Below are 23,770 nucleotides of genomic sequence, written 5' to 3'. Positions count from 1 at the left end.
AAAAAAACGACTTAAAAGTGGGTATTGTTATTCACAGCACGATAAATACGATATAATCTGTACCTACTAGTGTACATTTTTACAATTAGCTGGTACTTAACGTAAATACTTATTATATGCACGAATACTAATTGATTATGTCAAATGTCATTATGAATATCTATTTTGCAATAGGTACATCCTGCAACTTTTAAATCTCGGGAGTGACTGGCAAAAATATTTGGATAAATTAAAAAATACGGAAGTATGTACCTACCTATAAATCTCTACCATAATTTCCTTGTTTCGTCACCAACGTTGAAATCTTTATAGGTAATATTATTTTGTTTCAATACCTACCATCGTCGTCAATCGTCACTTGTTCGGCGCCACCTATGGCGCGACATAACGTGACGCGACGTATACCTGATGTTGCGTCCTCGGACTTCAGGTCATATATCTGGAGTATCTTTTGAGGGTGTACGATGGCCTGAACACGCCCTTGGCCTCGTAGTCAAATAAAGGCAAGATAAGGGCACCTAGTTACGCTCTTGGTCATCCAACAGGATGTTTTGTTTTAAAGTCCCACGATCCATGTCTTTGAGACTGAGGACACGGTTCGTGGAAGATCAGGTTCAAGTAAAGTACGCGAGATGATGAGTGATATTAGGCCTTTGCCATTTAACTCGTATTACTACGTGAGTTGTTAAAATATCATGTAAAAAAACAAAACTATGTAGTAAAATGTCTAGTTGAAAACGTATGAATATTGTAATACCATGTGTAAAGAATGAATGAGAAAGATAACAGGTTGTACCAGAGGAATGAAAGAGTTGTTAGAAAATAATTATAACTTATAAATGCTAAAATAACACGTTATGGAAATGTCGATATTATGAGAAGAACACTTGCGATTCCTCCCGTACCGACTAATCTGTAAAATTCAAAATGTATCATAAATCTGTAAAAATAATCATAAATGCATGTATTGCCTCGCGATAATTCAACCGAGAGATAATGAATGCATAAAATGGAAAAAAATAACGTCAGTAAATTCCGATGTAAAGATCATAATGTACTGACTTGACTTTGGATCATCCTTCAGTGGTTATGGGGCTCACTGCGTTAAGCATTATCCCCTTCGTCTCTATTTTTTTGGTCGCTGGTGAAGGTTTCTCTGAGTTTACGTGTGCGATTTTACTCCGGGACTTGAGGAGACCCGTTTATTTCGGGGTCTTGAGGAGACCCGTTCGAGTCTTGAGGAGACTCGGGTGAGGTTTTTCGATCCTCTATATGGCAATGGGTGTTGTTTAAATAATGATTTTAATTTTAATTTTTATTTTTTAATCTTAGTTAAAAATGAGAAAGTTTCTAACTAATGATAGATATAAGTCCTTTAGGCATTCACACTCGAGTCACAGCCCGGACCTCCGCTACTACCGTCCGAGTTTTTGCCCATCAGCCGATCATCAACCGCCAAAGGCCAACGGCGGTATTGCCTTTTTGCTTGGAGACGTCAGAGGAGGAGGAGTTTGAGTGTAGCATCGGGACAACGGAATCATGCACGGGGCGGAGTTCATCATTGGGAGTCCGCCGCGCCAGCTCATTGTCCCATCCAGTTTTAGCGGGCTTGCCAGCACGCCATCTCAGGGGGCCAGCCATGCTCGTTCCGAAGCGTACACCACACCAGTCCAAGCGAATGAAGTCGAAGAAAGAAGAACAAAAACGATAACGATAACCAGTCGTATTGGGATGTTAAGCCCATCATGATTGCTCATCAAAATTTGAGCCGCGGTGGGGTGAAAAACTCCGGGAGTGTTTGTGAGACACTCCCGGCCAAAAACCCTGCCGCTGTGATTTGTATCTGTAAACTTTATTGTAAAAAGAACAGGTTAGTAAAAGGAAGGAGAAGGTTGTGGTTGGTTCCCCGTCCGATTATAGTCCTTGCGTTTTGGATGACCCTCAATCGCTCGCTCTGGTTTTGAGGGCGGATTTGGCTTGAGTTGGTCAGGTCATGGCAGCTAGGGCTGAAAGCATAGGGGCAGCTTTGGATCTGTAAAAGAAATGGTAGTTAGTTCGGTTTTCTTTTTTTGGGTCGAATCTGTTTTGTCTTGTTGGGACCTGTTTTCAGCCTTCTTAGTATGGTCCTGGGTCTGTCGTGTTCCATAATGGTGTTTTCGTCATAATCCTTAAGGCTTTTAATAGTTGGGTTTGGGTGATTGTCTAGCGATGCATAAAACTTTGTAGTCAGTTTGCCAATGTGCTCTTCTAGCGTTTCCACTTCTAGGTCTCTGTGCAGGGTTGTGCCTCGAACGTAGTTTGGGGCGCCTGTAATTGCTCTTAGGACTACGTTTTGTACTACTTGGAGTTTTTTGGTGAGGTTTGGGCTACCGTGTGCCCATATGGGGCATGCATACGTCATTATGGGTCTAATTATTGCTGAGTGTAAGAGCAGTTTGCCTCTCGTTGAGACTTTACTGCGGCTGCCTAGCATTGGGAGTAGTCTGGCTTTGATTATTCTAGCTTCTCTATTTTTGGAGTTGATATGTTTAGTGAAAGTAAGATGCTGATCTAGGTGGAGTCCTAAGTACTTAACTGAGTCAGACCATGGGATAGTCTTCTTGTCCATGACTAGGCTATTTCTGTTTTTGCAGTGTCTATCATATTTGTGGCGGAAAATAATTGCTGCGCTTTTGCTGGCGTTTACTTTGATGCGCCACTTGTTGCACCATTTAACTATTTTATTGGCTGCTAACTGGACTAATTTAGTGGCTTGGTTAAGTCTGATTGATCTAGCTAGGATTGCTGTGTCATCTGCGTATTGTGCGACTATGCAGGATCTTGCGGTGGTGTTGGTTGGGATAGGTATATCTCTGGTGTATAAGTTATATAAAATGGGTGCTAGTACGGATCCTTGGGGGACCCCTGCTTTAGCATATCTAATGGAGGATTTGATACCGTGGTATTTGACAGAGAACTGTCTCCGGGTTAGGAAGGAGTTTAGGATCTTGATCATTGGTAGGTCAACTTCCGCTCTGGAGAGCTTGACAATCAATCCCTCGATCCACACCTTGTCGAATGCCTTCGCTATGTCCAGGAACAGTCCTACGGTGAATTTGTGGTGGTTGAATGCATCTTTAATGTATTCTGTGGTGCGTAACAGCTGGTGTAATGTGGAGTGGCCTTTTCTAAAACCATGCTGTACATCTGGTATAAGATTTTTCTCATCTATAATGATTTGAAGTCTTGATTTTATTGCTCTTTCTAGTATTTTACTCATTGTTGGGAGTAAGCTAATTGGCCTGTGGTTCTCTGGGAGCTTTAAGTTCTTGCCAGGTTTTGGCAGAAGGATGATATCGGCATTTTTCCATGAATCAGGGAAATAGTGCTGATCTAAGCAGGAGTTGAGTATATTGGTGAGGTACTCAACGCCAGTGTCTATCATAATGTACTGGGCATACATTCCAGTTCAGCTGTGCTGGAGACAATGGAAAATGACCTCTATCGTGCGCCGAGTATATCTCAGCAAAAAAATCCCGCTCGGCTGTGATTGGTCGAACCGTCTCACGATTCCGCTTCTATAAACGATATATCCTTCGATTATGAACATTTACAGCATCACAAGATATGCTTCGCACTATCCTGGAGTGCTAACTTTAATCTAGTAACGATTCGGAGTAATTTCGATTACGAGAAAGTCACTTCTCCCACCACGGTTGCATTCAGCATCGTGGGCGTGACTACGCCGCAGACCGTTTTCCGTTGTGGACTCAGTCGAATGTGTGAAGCAATCTGGCCGAGTTTGACCACTTTAAGATTGTTCTACCGGAATGACAATACCGGTAGTCTGTGTATGTGGTCGGACTCATATGAGTGCTTATATCTAAGTTCTAATATGTCATAACTGCGTGAAACGAACATCCGGCGAATCCGGTCGAAGGGAAAAAGTGAGCTGTCAAACTAACATAATTAATATCTCAAAAACGGACAGCAATTCGGAACTCGGATTTTGACCTTCGTATCAAAAACAAGGTCCTCCGACTGTCAATATTTTTAGATTTTGTAAAAAGAAAAATCCGGAAAATTATTGTCATTTTCCGAGAAAACTCCCGGGCGTAAAGCCGCCTTCGACACGCTTAATGGTTTCTTACGCGCACTCAATCGTCTTGCACTGCGATTTGTTAATATAAAATGATTCTAAATATATAAACACGGCTATTCAAATGTATGCTCTGAAACGTCGATAAATCGGTTAGTATTCACTTTTTGGATTCACTTATCATGGGGCCATTCAAAAAGGAATTCAGTCAGCTACGGTTTGACACCCAGATAAGGCCATTCGGAGAAGGTTCATGAAAATCTGTACTTTTAAAATGAAGATTAATTGATTTGAAATTGACTTTTCTCTAAATATTTCAAGTCGGACATTTGCATTAGCACCGCTACAAGCTAATTACCACTGTAAAATGATCAGAAATGAACATAGAACAAAACTATTAATTAATTAAAATTACGCTCTAAAATGTGCGGTAATCGAAATGTAACGGCAGAATTCAAAATGTTCAAGACTCCCACTACCTCAACCTCCTTCAGAGGATATAAAAGCTTGATTTTTTCCCTCAGAAAAACAGTTACGGCTGGGGATTCCGACCTAGACCCCACGTCGAATCTATATGTAAATTTTGGTACGCAAAGCATTGGCGCGAGTCAGTAAAAAAAAGCCGTTCATCTCAAAATCCACTTCTGGTGGTAACAAGAAAAATTGCATACAAAAAGAACCGTTCGGGCGGATTTACGATACTTTGCCGGGCAAATCGTAGAGTCGATCGCGCAAAATTGTTTTCTCTCGGGAGATATTTCTTTTTGCTGGATTAAGCGCCGGCGTTAGACATTCCTCAGTAGTATCGGGCGGCCATTTGCTTTTTCTTATACGGTGAATAACAAACCGCCGTCTTTAACAGTCGACCGCGATATCTGAATATTATAAATAACTATTGTGACGAAACAAACGACAGATAACTATAAAATAACTGATTAGAATTACGATTAATTCGTATGCTATAAAAGAAAGTAACTCCAAGATAACAAGTTTGAATTGTGACTGATTTGCACATAATAAAAAAAGTAACTATAAAGTAATGGATTCGAATTTTAAAATAAATTACGTTCAATAAACTACTATCGAGGATCGAATAAATTCTGATCTCGAACGAAGTATACGGGTCCAGAACCCCTTCTACGGTTGGAAACCGGTCTCATGAGACGGTCTAGAGTCTAAAGTTTACTATAAGTTAGTATTAATAAATACCTGTAATAAAACAATAAGCTGAATGTGAACTATACATGAATAAAGTGGGACAGTACTACTTCTCCAGAGTTTTTTTTTATTTTTTTACTCCTTGCTGAACACTTGACAAAAACACCGAAGAAGATACGAAATTACTTTAAAAAAAATTATGATACCAGGGTTCGAATTGAACATTGACTGAGCTAGACCGGAACCCTGGATTTATCACTACATAATATCATTGTTATGAAAGGAACTCTTTAATATGAGTAAATGACATTATATTATATATTATTATGACTGATTTATTATGGGTTTTTGGTATTTTACATTTATCATAAATAATATTCATAATGTGTCTAGGTGCCAAGAGTCGTAAAAAATATTCTTTATTGGCATTTGTATACGAAACCGAGCAGTCAAAAATAAAATAAAAAATTCCTCGCGAAGCGTGGTGACATACTAAAATCTGTACTGTAGTAAGTACATAAAAAACATCCGGAAAAAAACATCTCCAACGCTTTGGTTATAATATAAGTAATATAGGTAGCTATTTCTATATAATACCAAATAATTCTCCTCGATTTGCCGCCCTTCGAGTATCTGCGCCCCCAAGCGACGCTCAATCTGCCTACCCTCACGGGACGTCACTGCCTGTCAGACAGGTCGGTCAGCGCTCAGGCTTTCCTCGCATCAAGTATCATGAAATTTTCTAAGTTGCAACTAAAATTCCCCGAAGAAAACTAGAACTCTAGCTAAGAAACTGAAAATAATTCAAAACGTCGAAAATAATCCAGGAGAAAAACGAGTTTTTTTAACCCATAGCCGACCAAACACGAGAATTTCTCGTGCGGCTTTTTTTTGTCTTTTGTACCAAGCAAACAGAAAAAAACGATTTTTTTTCCGTTTCGGTACATATTCAAACATGCGCGTTAACATGATCTTACTCCCTACTTCAGTTATAGTTTGTCAATTTATGGCTACGGCCGTATGTTGTAGCCTAACCACTTGGAAATGACAATAGAAATGGCGTATTTCAAAAAAAATACTGCCTTATTCTTAGGTCAATAATTATTATAAAACAATCATTATTCATAGGATGTTTTATCACATTTGAATGGTCAAAGACATAGCTTATAATCAGTATCTTTAGAATTATCATCAAATGTGGTAACCTTGCCCATTTTTTTGATTAATAAATGCCTAATTCATCTCAAATTTGGGATCACAGAGATTATATATATATTTTTTTATCGTAAATGTTTCTTTATAATAATCTCAACATAAATTTTACTAATGGTTTTATAAATGCGTTTAAAAATTAATAATGAATTGAATTAGCATTTACTTGGTAGAATTCCATTTTACAGAAATGAAAATATAATTATATTTTCATTTCTTGAAAAATTAATAAACCTAAAAAATCTTAACACTGCACATGGATGTACTGAAATATGACTATATTCTAAAATATTAGATCGAGATGTTTAAAAGAATAAGTACTATTTTATGTAATAAAAATACTTTATGCAGTAATCAAATGTTTAAAATAGATATAAAGGATAATAAGGCTTCAAAATTATAGAAATAGAATATCTACGTTTTAGGAATGTTCAGGCTAATGCTTTGAAAATGCCATAAAACCTCCATTTTGACCTACGTTGGGCAGTTAAGAGTGGCATTTAACCAAGGAACGTCACTGGTAAGTAATAGGCTGTTTACAGATGCCTGGATTTACTGCTGGCAGTATGTATCAACGCGAGTCGCGACCATAACAATTAGCCTTAGCAAGTTTAGTATAAACATGTGTTATCTTGTAAGACTGCATGCATGAATCAAAAAAGTTCAGCACGAAAAAAAATTCAAACTGCACCGCGTCGCACACGTAACAACCAACGTGTGTCACTGAACTTTAAAAATGAGGTTAGCGCTATAATAATTACGAAACGCTAATTATTCGCGATTTCATCTATAAATAGTTATTATCGCGATAGTTTAATTCTCATGCTATTACTGGTAGTAAATCCATACACGCGTACGTGTTTCAAATTTAATGATCCTTGCCCGCGAGAGCTTTTTCCGAAAAAATATTAGTTCCTATCGTATCTGCGCATGTCTTTTAGACATCTATTGAGTTCATATTCGTCTGAAATGATCGAGATACAAATATTTTCGAAAAAAAAACTTCCAACGTACTTATATAATAATAATATGAACTACGCGATGAAGATAACAATAATTTTACGCTCTATTACAACCGTGCCCAATCCTTTACCCGTTGCTCGCGTACCGTTGTAATGTGGCTCGCGTATTCAGATTATGTATTAAACGCACAGTGTATGTCAAATAATTGTGTCGTCTGAATATGAGCCAGAGAAAAAGAAAAAACGGACATACACTTACAATTTTCGAGAAAATTGGGAAGAGAAATATTTATTTATTTATTTATTTATTTTAAGAACAAATATATATGTTTTATTTGCGGTTCAACTGTTGCCATTGGAAAAAAGTGCAACGTAAAATGACATTTTACAATGGTTCATGAAAAATATGGTACCGTAAAACGGGGTGAATAGGAACGTTTTCAGATTTCAAATTTAATTTAAACTATGCTATATGACTGAAAATAAATTCGCTTGCCAAAACTGATTCAGCAGTATGGTTTGGTGAATGGGAACACTCAATATTCACTCGCCATCGATATGTTCCCAAAATTATGGTCTGTTCCTATTCACCAGCTAAACAGGATCAATAGGAACGGGGAATCAAAAACCATAAATTTTATTAAAGCATGATTAAATAAAGAAATATTTATTTAAAAAACAGTTACTGTACTATTTATTTAAACAGTAGATTAGCTGGAAAAAAAATATGTAACTATTTAATTGTATTGACTTCATTCTTGGACATAGCCACGTTCGACAAAGTTTTTCAGATATGTGAACCGCAACAAACTTTTTCACGTCTGATGGATGAGTAACAAACGGCCAAGCTTCCTGTCCTATCGGAGTTTCCAAAAGGCAGAAAAATAAATTATCTGTCAAATAACATATACATTAAAATGCAAACGATGACATTTTGGCAATTGCACCACTCTGAATATTTTTACAGGGAACTGTTCCTATTCACCCCATTTTACGGTACTGAATATCCTATTAACAGCAGTTTAAGAAAATCTAAAGTGTAAGAATTAGAAGCCACATTAGTTGCCCAACAATCTATATTTACTAAGTCCGTAACTAAATCAAGAGCTGCTACAATTGCTTCATTTAAGATTGCACATAGTAATAAACAGTAGTAGTATAATATTATTATGTTTTCTTTCACCTATTGTGTTGATTTTTTCATGTGGCTCGCCTAAAATTCTTAATTTCCTTGAGATAAACTAAGTTGGGCACCGCTGTTCTAATAGCAAATATAACGCAAACATAATATTATTTAGACTTACCTAGGTACCTAATTATTTTCTCAGTAAATAATTGTAAGCTGCCTAACACCCTGTCTAAATTTTGCTTGCCATATGAACTTATAAACTAAACAGGTTGTAGTTTTATTGAAACGATAAGACTAATTATTCGCTTTTGACTCTGAAGTCCCTTGAGAGGTTGATCGTATTTTTTGCTTTGTGTTCTTCTATGCTGGCCCCTTTTTACCCCCTTTTCTTCTCGATTATTTTATCTCTCTGGTTGCTCATCTTGTTTAGCAGGCTGGCAGGACTGACGCTTCTATCGTAGCGTCCTTTGTCTTTGGTTATTCACATAGTCGATTGTTTTTTTTCCTTTGTCAGAAACGAAAAAAAATTGTCAAACGTTAAAGTACAGTTAAATTGTGAAATTTGTGCATTAACATGGAGCGTAATGAAGCCAGCAACGTCGCGGAGGGATTAGCGATGGAGACCGACTCGAATGAGTTGGAATTACTGTTGGACGATCCAGTAGGTGAACTGAGGGCATCAATAATGTCACTGGATAACAAGGTATCTCAGATGTTTTCAATCTTGACCTAACAGGGTCTGCCTGCAGTGGTGCCTACTCCGCAGAGGCCGGCGGTAAACATCGACTCTCCGGTAAGTTTTTTACGGCCACCCGCAAGGCCTGAAACAGCGGAAAAATCCAACAGGATTCCGTTGCCTGTATTTAGTGTCCGTAGTTCAGGAGCCTGTTTTTCCGACGCCAGACAAAGCTCGGGTAGCGGAACTTACCAGACTCTAACTTTTCGACACAGATAGTTGGGCGGGGATTCGCTACGCTGAAACCCAAAAACAATATTTGGCGGCCCCGTCTTTCGTTGAGTTGGGACTCAACGATGAGTTACGCCCCTACGATCGTTCATCACAAACGATACATCTAATGGAGCGTACGATCGCCGGCCTCCAAAATGCGATGCTCGCTCAAAAGGAGTGTATTCGGGACGCGTTACAGCGAGTGGTTGACTCTGTCAGCGACCACACTATCGGTACGGCTTTTTTTGAGACGTAAAGGAGTTCGGGACCTCTTCAGCACTCAAAAAAGTGTCTGAGGACCTCACCTGAATTCTTTGTGGAAAACGGGCAGAGTTGGTTCAGACGAGGCGGAAGAAAATCCTCTCCGTTATAAAAGACACCTTCATGCGAGAGGCTCTTAAAAAGATCCCACCTAGCGCCGAACATATCTTCAATAAAGATAAACTGGCGGTGTTCCTAGAAAGAGGTGGGGGTCGTGAGAAGGTCTTCGATCATATCACCAAAGTGGTTGACCAGGGCAGGGAGAGTCAACCTAGCACTTTGTCAGGTGGACAAAAGGACACCTTTTAGAGGCAGGGATACACGAGGAGGATACCAGACCAGGTTAGGGGTGGCTTGCCGAGAGGCCCACGCCCATGCAACCGAGGTTTTCCCAGAGATAACCGAGGTGGTGCGAGGGGCACTTACCCTAGACGCAGGTGACTGGGTCTACCTCACCACGTTCAAAGGGGGACGCCTCCAGCATTTCCAGGAAATCTGGCAGGCCAAGGGTGCACCACCACCATTATTAAAAATAATAACGGGAACCCGTATTCCGTTTATAAAGAAACCCCCTCTAATAATGCCTTCCGTACAATTCCAGAAGGATTTCCAAACGCGACAATCGCCGGAGATCACTTCACAAATCGTGGAACTGAAGAAATCGGGAGTATTGGAATCGGCAGAACCATCTCCGAGCTTCCTCTTAACCCTGTTCCTAGTAAGGAAGCAAGACGGCAGTCAACGACCCGTCTTCAACCTAAAACGCCTAAACGGTTTCCTACAACCAAGGCCGTTCAAACTGTTCCACCATTTCAAGGTCCCAACATTCCTGCAAAGGGAAGACTGGTTAGTAAAAATAGACCTATGCCAAGCGTGCCCACATGTACCTATAGCTATACAACATCGCCGATTTCTTCGGCTAGTTTACCAAGGAGAACTCCTTCAATTCACGTGCCTTCCGTTCGGACTGTCGGCAGCACAAAGACTGTTAGCTTCATTAACAAACTGGGTGGCCGAACACCTCCGGGGAAAAAGTATGAGAATCGTCACTTACTTAGGACGACTTTCTGATGGCAAATCAGTCCAGAGAGATTCTTCTGTCGCAGTTGACTTATATAATAGATTTCATGCAGGCACTAGGCTGGATAATCAACAAGAAAAAATCTTGTCTGATTCCAAGCTAACAATCGGAAATATCTATTAACAGAGAAGTGCACATCACTTCGTCACCACCTGCAATTGCAGATCCAAAAAGGCAGTTGGTCGCTCAGGGTGGCCAAACGCCTCCTCGGGCGACTCAACTTTGCAACCTTCGTCACTCCACAGGGGAGGTTGCATTGCCGACGTCTACAACGTACGAGCGCTCAATTATCAAGGAGCCACCCTCACAAAACAACATCGATTCCACCACAAGCTCGAGAGGACATCATGTGGTGGATTCGAGTGATGGGCTCCTCAGGAAAGATTCACAGGGCAACCTACAATTACTTCCTCACCACAGACGCAGCCGATTCAGGCTGGGGAACGCAGTTAGACGAGTACCACCTATCAGGTACATGGACAAAATGCCAATCCACGTGGCAATCCAACCGAAAAGAGCTGTATGCAGTACTCTCAGCCATACAACTCTGGGAGCAAACGCTCAGGGGATCAGAATTACTCCTACAAACCGACAACAAAACAGTGGTGGCCTACATCAACAACGAAGGGGGCACAAAGTCAGCAACCCTACTAAGTCTTTGCCGACAGATCCTGGAAATCGCCAACCAGGCCAGTATATCATTGACTGCACAATACCTTCCTGGAAAATACAACTGCGTGGCAGACCATCTCTCACGCAGCAAAATTATCCCAGAATGGCACCTAGTTATGGCGGCTACAGCCCCCTTATTCCAAAGATGGGGACTCCCAGACGTAGACCTGTTCGCGTCCAACACAGCCCATGTTTTTTTTTTCTTTTTTTTCTAGATGCCTTTATGGATACCTCGCATTTACTATCGAGGTTTCTTAAGTACTTTGGCACGCAAACTACTCTACTTGATGCTAGTCAAATGAAAATTGTGCCGGCTGAGAGAATATGCCTTATTCAAAACTGTTCTTCTACCCGCATCGGGTATTGCGAATTTGAATTCGGCCAGGGCCTATGAAACCGCCTTGCAAAAACCCTGGAAAATTCTTAGTAGCGCAAGGCGGAGGTGATTCTGATGAATATTTTGTCGTATTCATTGGGAACTGAGGACTGCGATTTGTAGTCGAGTTTTTTTCCCGTGGTAAAAGAAATGTCGAATAGGACTGATATTCTGAGCATATACTTATCCTAAATTATATGATTGCAGTCACTGGATCTGAAAGGCATGAATCATCTTTACATGTCACCATTTATTATTTTTATTCTTTTTATTACATCAATACAGAAATTAAAAAGTGCATCTCTTCCGGCCTCGTTTGCCATGGTCCCCGGAAGGTCTCGAATGTCCGCATCTGCCATCTGTAATAAAAATTTCAGGTTGTGCCGCTCCTTGCTAAAGATTTGACAATCTAGGAGTAAATGTAGGACGTCCTGGTCGCTTCCGTCGTCGCATGGACACTTTCCATCAGATGTTATTTTAAACCGGTGCAGGTATGCTCGCATGACTTCGTGACCTGTAAGAATCTGAGTCATCTCAAAACACAGCCCTTTATGCACCCTGACGTCTCGTGCTGCTAAAATTGAAGGTAAAAACTTTCGGGTCAACTCCCCTGTCGATGAGTTTATGTATCGTAAGTTCCATTCGTTTTTCACCATATCTGAAATTGTAATTTTCGCGTAGCTCAGAAGAAATTTGTCATATTAAGCTATCGCGGTCTTGGGTTCAGAGGCACCATGCCGAGCCAATTTATCAGCTCTTTCTTTTCCTTCTATCCCGGTGTGTCCCTTATCCACTTGAAGTGCACCTCGGGGTGGCGCCGTCTCAGTATTGCGGACTCGCTGTGAATAGAAAAGACAATCGGATTAGTAGACAAGGGATCTCCAATTGCTTGGATTGAGCTTTTGGAGTCCGAATAAATACAAATACTATGGTTTTCGGTGAGCTTTCGTTGGATTGGATCTGAGCCTGCCCACTCCAGAGCGCATTGGATGGCATAGAGTTCGGAATGCATTACCGTACAACAGCTGGCAAGGCGGTACTTACGAGCCGCTATCTCACCGCCATTAATGTGTGCCACAAACCCTGCACCAGTACCGCCATCAATTTTGCTCCCATCCGTGAAAATCGGCATGTTATTGCATTCGTTGCTTTCCAACGTTGCAGGATAAGAAACCACTTCAGAAAATAGTTTTGCCGGGTGTGGCAGCCTTCTATAGTCCACCGGTTTTTCGTAAAGCCTGTCGTCAGGCAGAAAACCTGCGAGGCCCTCCTCGCCCTTCTTAGCTCTGTAAATGAGAGCGATTTGTTTTAAACGTAAATCTAGAGGCATAAGTCCTGCTAGAGCTTGCGTTGAATTGAGCGAAGCCGTTCGGTAAGCTCTACATATTCGTATCGCTAGTGCTCGCTGAACCGTATTGAGTTTTTTTGCTATGTTTTTCCGTTTGGCAGCTTCATACCATATGCTGGCCGCATACGTGATCATAGGCTCAATAGCACGAGTGTAGAGAATTCGAAGAGCTTCAGAAGATACATCCCATGTGGATTTGGCCATTCTTGCTAGTTTGAGCGAAGTCACCGCTGCTCTTTTGCAGATGCTGTCCGCGTGCTTTGACCAATTTAGTTTGTCATCGATTACTACACCTAAAAGTTTAAAATCCCTAGAAAAAGATAGAGGTTGCCCATTCATCACCAGCGAAGGCGGAGAGACGCGCCTCCTAGTAAAGAATAAGGCCTTCGTTTTCTCCGCGGAGAAAGACAGTTTGACCTTCCTTTCCCAGGCCTCGACGCTCTCCAACACGCTGTTAGTCATGGTTTCTAGAGAACCAAGTTCTTGTCGCAACGCATGTCTCACGAAATCCGAACGATGCCCTTGCACTGTTCCACGATGCCTTCAGTCGACAGTGGGACTTCAAACTAGCCTGGATATTCCCGCCACCGAATCTAATTCCACAAGTATTGGCACACCTGAACATGGCAAGGGGAAAATATTTACTAGTGGCCCCATGGTGGAAGAAGTGTTTTTGGAGCGCAGACCTACAGCAGAGATCACTGGAACCCCCCTACCCGATCCCGCACGTGGAGTCATTTCTAGTGGATACGGTGACAAACCATCCACCTCCACAAGTCCGGGACCTATCACTCCAGATATGGATAATTTTGGGTGGGCAGAGTTAGTTTCTAACTGGTCGGTAGAGGACAGATCACTTCTCACTTCCGGCTGGCGAGCATCCACTTTGAAGACTTATAGACCTGCATGGGACAAATGGAAGACATGGTGCATGGCCAACACGATAAGCTATAATACCCCCGAGCCGATTGAAGTGGCTAGATACCTGGGTCACTTATACAATAAGGTCTTTTATATAACACTATTCTTCTACATAAGTCAGCCATAGCTACCTTTTGCAAACCTATGATCAGTAAAGAAATCAGCAGTAACATAGTAGTGCGTCATATGTTAAAAGCCATATCCACCCGCAAGACTAGACCTACAAAACTACCGATTTGGGATCCAAGAATAATCGTGGACTACCTCAAGAAAACAACACCACTAGTATACAACCTATATGAAGTTTCACGCAGAACAGCTATATTATTATTACTCGCATCGGGACGACGGGTTCATGACCTTACCCTACTCAGTGTAGCGGATAATGGCCTAGTCGATAATGGCGACCATATAATTCTATGGCCAGTATTTGGTTCCAAGACAGACACATCAAGGCACCGCCAATCTGGATGGAAATTAACCGCTTACAGTTGCCAAAACATCGAACCAGTATTTTGGCTACGAAAACTTATCTGCGTTTCCAATGAGAGAAGACAAGAGGGTGCTAATATTCCGGCATTATTTATCTCGTCAAGAGGCCCCCCAAAACCTGCGACTCGAGCAGTCATCGGAAATTGGGTGAAGTCAGTACTCGTTGATGCAGGGGTACAGGAATCACCAGGCAGTACTCGATCAGCAGTCGCCTCTCTAAATTGGTTAGAGAATTACCCCATATATGACATCCTGCAGAGAGGTAATCGGCGCCAAGAAGCTACTTTTAAAACATTTTACCAGAGACCGATAGACACACAGACTTCTATAGCGGGGGAACAAAATATGTTGACCTCTCTGTTCAGCCCGGTGCACTGAGCCTAAAAGCAAGAATATGTTATACCTAATTCTCATGTTAGGTTCATCCACCCTATCTTGCAGGATCTATCTTGCTTTACCAGGGGATAACAAACAGATATCTCAAGGATAACAAACAGATATTCTCATAATGAAAGGAGTTTTACCTACCATTAAAACTCTTATTATTCTTGTTGACTCTGAAGTCCAGAGAACACCTACCTGGTTACCTTGAGACACATCAAATTGAATAACCAAAGACAAAGGACGCTACGATAGAAGCGTCAGTCCTGCCAGCCTGCTAAACAAGATGAGCAACCAGAGAGATAAAATAATCGAGTAGAAAAGGGGGTAAAAAGGGGCCAGCACAGAAGAACACAAGGAAAAAAATACGATCAACATCTCGAGGGACTTCAGAGTCAACAAGAATAATAAGAGTTTTCATAGTAGGTAAAATTCCTTTCATTATTAGTCATTTAATTTTAGGGATTGATCCAAAGAGATTGAAGACTGAAGAGGGAACATGCCATCATTTATGTACTAAAAATACGAATCGGAGAAAGACAGTTGGTATTCTGGAGCTGCTACTCCAAGTTCGTGTCGTAAAACAACATGGCGGATATAATATTGTTATTCTCTCGATCTTGAAAGAAGTAAGATATTTTCGTCGACGTTTTAAGTAAAAAAAAAACATGGTCTCTTGCAGTGCAATAGGATGCAAAGCCAAGAGAATAATTGCCGGCGTATCTTTTCACAGGTATTTATAATAATAATATTACATTTTTCTTTACGTTAATTGACAAATGAGTGTTGTATTATTCTACGTTATTATTCGGTAATGAAGTGTTTATTAATGGAAAATACAAATGAGTAACAGCATTTCGGAACAATATGCATACTATTAATTATTTATACATTGATAGTTTTTCCTAAAAGATCTTTTACAATAACAATTCACAACTTTTACATCAAATTTAATGTCAAATGGTTCCATATGCATAATATTATTTTGAACCCAAAATATACGATGTGTTTTTCAAAGTAAAAACTGTTAGTGCTAGTTAATGACATTTATTATTTACATAAATTTTATATTTCATTTCAGAGTTAAATATATTTTTAAGAATACCAAACAAAAAATTGTATTTATATGAAGTATGTAATGGAGTATATGTAGCAATTTTACAATGTTATATAATTTAAAATATTTCAGATTTCCGAAAAATGAAGATTTCTTGGAAAATGATTTCATCAGAGGTGGACACATTATCCGTCTGAAAGAGTCTTATAATCAAATTTTCAACATACCTACCTGTATTTTGTGTCTAATAGGTTTATATAAACAAGTAATTTTATACACAATATGTCAAAAACGAACCCATATTATATTTCTATTTCATAAAATATTTTCATAATACACATGTGTAAATAGGTAGTTAATATAATAAACTTTTTTTTTGTTTGTAATTAACTGTTATTATTTGTGTTTTTTATTTAACAGTTTTATCTAAACAATAATGCTATGTTATTTTATATAGAACAATATGTAAAAACAAGACCATATTTCTTATTCCAATATTTAACCATTTGCTATTAACTGATTTGTGTTTAATTTTTCAAAATATTGTGTTTTTTGTGTTATTAAAAATAAAATATTTACTTCCTTTTGCATTATTTTTTCTTACCCTGAATCCTAATCAAGTTTTTATTGCAGGAACTTTTTAAAATGAAAATACGTTTATCATAAATTGGTTGTAGGCTGAAGTGTTGATAAAAAAAATACTCAGTGGGGCGTTTTTATGTCCGAGTATGGCCCATTTGCAGCAAAGTGTACCTATTTTCAGAGAGATAAAACTTTTTCTCACAAAACGAGTACCTTAGACAATACGAGTACGCATTGACATTATTTGACTGTGTGCTACCTCTGTGGGAGGAGTCCAATCTCTTTGGATTGATCACTCTTTTTTTTCATTGGCTCTGGAATATCGTATTTTTTCATACTAGTGTCACTATACTGGCAGCATTGGCTAATGTTTTTTGTCTATGGTTCCGTGCAGTGATGCCATTCGTACTATAATTATAGTACAATACTATAATTTTAATTCCCCGAAAAATGTAATATACTATAATTTTACGCCAAATATACCAAAATACTATAATTTTAAAGGATTCAAGACGAAAAATGTTCTTTTACTATATATTTTTCAGAAATACTATAACTTTTACGCCTTTGGACTATAATCAGTATAGAAAAAGATGGCAATACTGGTTCCGTGTTCCGTTAGAAAAATAACAACGATTTTGACGTTACTGAATTGGTGCGTGTTTTTAATATTTTACTCTTGAATAAATTTATTCAAAATGAAAATTGCACGTTACAAAAAGGTGCAAAGATTTCTTAACTTTTACAACAATAATTTTGGATTTCACAAACCGTACCAGATTCTTGTTGACGGAACATTTTGTTTCTCAGCAAAGCAGGTTAGACAGACTATGCTAAAAATATTTACACGTGAATCTTAACACCTTTTTAGATGTGCATTTATTTATATTTATAGTGAAGCAATACATTAAACGATATCGTGTTTTAATTGTAGCAATGGATAGTGTTCTGATTCAAAACGGCCGTTTGATAGATCTTGTCGATGATGCCTGGAGGGAAGACGAATTGCCTTTTGATGACATTTTGGTCCCCGTCGAAGAACTTCCCGACCCAGAGGCTGACAGCGCAGATTCTCACTTAACTCTTAAAGAGCAAAGCCAGAAATGGCAGGATGTGGTGCCAAACTTCCTCGCAGAACAATCTTATATGCCGAATGCTTAGAATTAAATCCATCAGTATTTTTCTTTATTGCACATCTATGAAGGTTTAAATTTCTCGATTATATCAATAGATTCATAACTTTTGCTTATTTTTATAATTTAAGGAACAAATTAATATCAAGGAGCAAATCCCCAAATATTTAGTCGCCGAAGTAAAGTTGCTCACTACCAAATGTGTTGTCATTGAAACTGAAAAAATTGCCAAGAAAGCATTGGGCGCATTGACTATATTAAAACAGTTTGGTATTCACCAGTGCCACCACAAAGAGGCTATTGGCGCTGCTGAATGCCTCCTATCGATGATTGGAAAAGATAACCAGTCTCATTACATTGTGGCGACGCAAGATAGATCTTTACAAGATATGTTAAGAAAAATTGCCGGAGTACCACTTATATATTTGCACTTAAAAGCTCCGACTCTTGAAAAGCCATCGGAAGTCAGTTCACAATTGGCCCAATTGAAATCTGAAAACACTTTCTCCGTGAATGATATACAAAATATTACATTGAAAACTTTGAAACAGCAATCTGGAATCGAAACTGAATCTTTGAAAGTTAAGAGGAAAAGAAGAAAAGGTGGCCCCAATCCTCTTTCTTGCTTAAAAAAGAAGAAAAACAAATCTTCGCTGAAACCAGATACAAGTCTGCAAGGTAAAATAAAAAAGCGTATAAGGGTGAAATTATCGGCACATGTAAAGGAAATCATTAAGACCACCAGTTGATTGTCTCCATTTTGTGTATTCAAACTTACGGAGCAATTAAAGCTATGGCACAATAATTACTTTCTAGTAAATTGATAATTATACTTTTTAAATGCTCTAAATATATTAATAAAAACTGTTATTCGTCTTTCATTGTGTTCATACCTTTTGTACTTTTAATTATTTGTAATTCTCCGTAGCTGGCAGGATCAGACGAACAATGTTGATATGGAAAGTCGTGAGTTCATATCCCACTGAGGGAAAACATTCTTCGTAACACCTCGCAAACCCGGAACTTTTAACCGAACACTTAGCATATTTTTTAGGTTGGGTAATTCCTACTAGTAAAAAATTGGGTACTGTTCGGTTATACCGGAGGCAGCGGAAAACGCATTTTGAAAATAGCCGATAAACTGGATTATTTGTTAGTTTGGGTTAGTTTAGGTTCGGTTAGGTTAGGTTTGGTTAGGTTAACCTAACAAATAATCCAGTTTATCGGCTATTTTCAAAATGCGTTTTCCGCTGCCTCCGGTATAACCGAACAGTACCAAAAATTGTTATTTAGTATTATTTTAAAATAAAAAACTATAATATAAACATAAAAATATGAATAAATAAAGCACTTAATGACTGATGATTTAGAGTCCTTGAATTGCATATCTTTGTGATATCAGGTACATTATTGGTTAAGTTCCATTCTAATATCTGGTGTGGCATCGAGCCTGTCCCTGCACTTTGACTTCGTCGCAGCATAAAAAGAAAATCCCTCTGCGCATAAATAGGTTGTAGAAAACGGAGTAAAATAATAATAGCTTGTTTTGAGAAATCGGGGTACTCTTCTGACAAATTCGCCCAGAAATCATTTAAAGGCTAATCTTTGTATTTTTGTTTCAAATCAGAGTCACTAATTAAATCAATTAGATTTTCATGCTTTTTTTCATTTGCGCTTAAGCCTATCGAAAATGGATTCCGAACCTAGGAATCGTCATTACTAGTTTTCGGAAAATATTTGTTTGTTAGGTTATGTAGGTGTTCTAAAAATACTTAGGAAACTTATTCATCTACTTTAAAATTTAATTCATTCGAACACCCTTACAGATTTAGAAATACATACTCAAATATTATGTTTGAACCTAGCTTACCCAAAAATAACCAGAATGGACTTGGTTCACTATGCTTGTGAACCACTCGTATTATCTTCTGTAGTTTGTCCAACTAAATATGCGCACATGAGTAAATCTTCTTCAGTACTCTTGAACTCTTACGAACAAATACTAGTAGTACTGCGACATCTGTAGATTCATCCATTTGCATTGCATATTCACTGCAAAGTCCGAGACAATGAATAATTAACTCTATATGCTAGTAGAAAGATCTTTAATGCATCGTGAAACAGTATTATTTGATAAGATGGTCCTCCGCCTGTACCTAGATACTTGACGTCATAAACATCAATGGAGATTGATCATCACCCGCCTTTCAATATGAAGTAGATTCTTTACTTATTTTAGTTTTACTTCTAGTTAGAAGATCTTTAATTGTGTTGCAGTATATAAAACCTTTCCAAGTTGCCGCAGAACACCTATTCAGGTTCGGCGGAACATAGTTTGGGAAACCCTGTATTAATTAATACAGTTGAAATTGTAAAATCAAAAAATGTCTCAAATTGCAAGCTTCGTATTTTTCCGCTAGGTGCCTCTGCTGGTATAAGGATCCCCCTTAAGGTAAGCTTACGGCTCGTCTTACATAGGCGAAGTCAATGCGGTTTGAGGCGATATAAAGCAAAACGATGCGAAGCGGCAACATTGTCCAACGTGGCTCGTCACCAGTCGCCATCGTATATTAATCATCATGACGGACTCAAGGTTTTTTTATTTGAAAACTCATTTTAAATACAAAATTTTACAGAAATATCTATCTCAAAGAAGTGGAACTAATATTATATATTTAGAATGATACGTTCATGGAGAATTTCGTCATTTATATGAAGATATTCAATGTCTAATATGTCTCAGTCTTCTGATCTGCATGAAAGGAATACATGGTGATATAAGTCTTTCCGAAATGAAATCCAACCCTGGTAGTTCATGAGGTATTTCTGGAAATTTGAAACCATTCTACATTGACATTAATGGTATATTAGGTACTGTTCGGTTATCAGAAAACACATTTTGAAAATAGCCGATAAACTGGATTATTTGTTAGGTTAACCTAACCTAAACTAACAAATAATCCAGTATATCGGCTATTTTCAAAATGTGTTTTCCGCTGTATCCCTGATAACCGAACAGTACCGTATATTATTTTTATTTAAAGCATAAACGCATGTGGTGCATAGTTTAATATTTGCTTCAGATATATTAGGGATAATCTTGGTTAAAATTTCTTCATGGCCAGAAGATGGAAGTTTTAAGTCGTCTTTGAAACACAACCTATCACATACGGAACACGCATGTCCAAATGAATTGGAGAATTTTTTTTTTAAATTCATCATGGGTCTGAATCGATTATAACCGCTGTATGGCAAAGATGAGTTTTGGTCCATAGCAACTAGATGTATCTGTGACGTGTCAATTGGTTGTTGGGTTTTTCTCTGAGCTCGAAACCGTTGATTATTTCTATTTTATTATTATTATCCGTGTTTTAATGACTCATTTTCATTCAAAGCCATTTTAATGTTTTTCTTTCCGTATTCTATAGTCGCATGCGTTCTGCTGCAGTCATGGCTTTTTGAATTCGTACAGAATCTCCTGGTTGAGGTTGAGCTGCAATTTCAGATTATTTTCACAATCGATACTGCTGACAGTTTTCTGCGTTAGTCTTCGGCATCGCAAAAACTAGAATAAAGGTGGGCTGGGCTTATTTCGATACACAACTTATATCACTTAATAAATTATATCGTCGTGGTAAATGCAATAGGTCGTATGTCAAAAAAATTTCAATTTTGTTTTATTGCACCATAGTGACCAGCCCAGTCATCTACACCATCTCCAATAGGTCTTATGTCGTTAGACCAATAAGAAGTCGACTATCCCAACACTTGCAAAAAGACGAACCGACACGTCATTGATATTGGTCACGCCAAACAGTCGTATGTCAGAGCTCATCATAATGATAGTAATGTTTTTGTTTATTTTTATTCCTCGTTCTTGACTTTATACTAAAGAATTCGTCAAATAATACGATGTAAGTAATTTACCAATCACTGTTTTTTAAAATCTACTTTATAATTACATTATTGTTGTCAGATTTAGTAAAATTTTCAAGATTCTTTCTACAGATAATCTAACATTACTTTTTGTCTCAAACTAAAGAAAAATTCTCCGACGTATATATGGACCGATCAGGGACAGCACCAATTGGAGAAGAAGATATATTGCTGAGCTCTACGGGCTATACGAAGATTGCAGCGCAGTTCAATCAATTAAGATTGGGGGACTGCGATGGCTAGGTCATGTGCACCGTATGAATGTACGTACGTATGATGTCCGGCAATCCAATCGGGCGTAGAAGAAGAGGCAGGCCAAAGATTCGCTGGTTGGATGGAGCTGCCAATGACTGCCGTGTTCTAGGGGTACCAAATTGGAAAGCGGCCACACTGGATAGGGACAGGTGGAGGGAGCTGTTGGAGGAGGCCAAGACCCACACCGGGTTGTCGTGCCCCTGATGATGATGACTTTTTGTCTCATTTATTTATTGTCAAAGTAATTATTTGTTCACCAATCACGATTGACAGTTTTAATAAGACACTGTTTATTTAGTTAAAAATTATTTAGTAAAAAGCTATTAAAATGATTAATGGAAGGTGTGGGCGGTACTTGGTATCTTTAGCAGTCAGCAACATTACTTCACCGGATACTAATGGTAAGAATAAATAAGATTATGTCGCCACAAATGTGGAGTGGAGATGATATTTTGCTGAGATGCATTAACGATTATCAAATTTAAAAATGATTATTTTCTTCAGGACCTCAAATAACCTGTGAAGTCGTAAGAACCACTGACTATATGGCGTTACAAGTTGAACCTGGGAATGCAGCGGAACTCGAAATCTTAGTCTTAGAGCATCCATTTGAAATCACTTTTCAAAATATTGGTTCAGAAATAGAACTCGATTTCGCTGAGGTTAATAATACTTTGACTATCAAAACTCCAATTTTAGAACAAGCAGAATCATTGCTGAGGCAACCTTCGGACATAAAGATAGCAGAGAACATTGTATCAACACAATCATCCCTGAGATAAAATATAGATTGTGATATGACGATGACTGAACATCTAAGTGGCCCTGAACATTTACTATCTGATATCAGTAGTGACTCTGAAGCTCTGTATCAACCTGAATCAAATCAATCAAGCTCATCAGAAGACTTAGAGGAGTTTGCTATGCAGTCTGACACCCATGGTGACGAACCTACTGAGCAAGTCAATCAAAGAAAACGAAAAGGGCAAAGCAATAATTGTAAAGAGTGGAAGAGGCAAAAAAAACTCTCAACTGCTTAGACTATAGATACATCTCAACTGCTCAACTCAACTCAATCAGCTCAACTGCGATTGCTAGGCAAGTCTTATGCGGGTTTTGAGAAGCATGAAGAGTCCGGCAAGGGCGGCAAGTATAGACAGACGTCTAAAAAAGATTCTATGACCATAGGTCCACGTTGTGGTGGGCATAGTGACATGCTCAAAAGGGTGGGCCAAAAATAGCCTTTAAGTGCGATACAATCAGTGATGAACAACGCAGCTTGCTATTCACAAATTTTTGGAAGAAAACAAAATAATACTACCTACCGTTTAAATAAAAAAATTACTTTTCTAAAAAAAAGTATTCTTTTAAAACTGTTCTTTTTTCTTTTAAGTAGGTATTTACCTGCTCTGTTTTATGCAAATACATAATTAAACTATGATATTTTTAAATAAATCTTTTTAAAAATTATTGTGTGTTATTTTGAATATTAACTTTTAATCTTTTCTTTTAAACATTGAAATCGTTTTTATACAAGTGCCTAATTAAACAGAGATTTATAATAAAAAAAAACTTTTTCATTAGTTTAAGCTTACTTTTTAAACGTTTATGTACAAGTGTATAATAATATGTCTATATTAATATAATATTATATTTTGTTTCATTATAAATACCTAATTTTAGTGTTTTCAATTTAAGTATGTTTGCATAAAAATTGGACTTATGTCAACAAAAGTGGCCAACATTGACGATCAAATAGTTGTATGTCAACCTAACTTTCTTATTAT

General features: G+C 38.4%; 2 protein-coding genes across 2 annotated transcripts; both read left to right on the top strand.

Annotated features, from left to right (window-relative positions):
* Nucleotides 1–17,269: 17,269 nt before the first annotated feature.
* Nucleotides 17,270–18,662, top strand: LOC147066202 (rRNA-processing protein UTP23 homolog). Its single transcript, XM_085956102.1, has 2 exons — nt 17,270–17,477; nt 17,924–18,662. Exons 1-2 carry the CDS (start codon nt 17,358–17,360, stop codon nt 18,539–18,541), a joined length of 738 nt encoding a protein of 245 aa, XP_085812228.1. The 5' UTR covers nt 17,270–17,357; the 3' UTR covers nt 18,542–18,662.
* LOC147066203 (anaphase-promoting complex subunit 13) lies at nt 17,270–18,662 on the top strand. The gene is made up of 2 exons (XM_085956103.1): nt 17,270–17,314; nt 17,594–18,662. Exon 2 carries the CDS (start codon nt 17,596–17,598, stop codon nt 17,818–17,820), a length of 225 nt encoding a protein of 74 aa, XP_085812229.1. The 5' UTR covers nt 17,270–17,314; nt 17,594–17,595; the 3' UTR covers nt 17,821–18,662.
* Nucleotides 18,663–23,770: the final 5,108 nt, after the last annotated feature.

The sequence above is a fragment of the Rhyacophila brunnea genome, unplaced genomic scaffold, assembly GCF_057557595.1.
Source record: "Rhyacophila brunnea isolate RB1 unplaced genomic scaffold, BYU_Rbru_1.0 scaffold_5, whole genome shotgun sequence".
Lineage (NCBI taxonomy): Eukaryota > Metazoa > Arthropoda > Insecta > Trichoptera > Rhyacophilidae > Rhyacophila > Rhyacophila brunnea.
This window is presented reverse-complemented; position numbering and strand designations above follow the sequence as displayed.

Coding starts and splice junctions, on each gene's coding strand:
- LOC147066202 (XM_085956102.1), top strand. CDS start 17,358: ATGAAAATTGCACGTTACAAAAAGGTGCAAAGATTTCTTAACTTTTAC. Junction 17,478..17,923: donor TTTGTTTCTCAGCAAAGCAG/GTTAGACAGACT, acceptor TTATAATTTAAG/GAACAAATTAATATCAAGGA.
- LOC147066203 (XM_085956103.1), top strand. CDS start 17,596: ATGGATAGTGTTCTGATTCAAAACGGCCGTTTGATAGATCTTGTCGAT.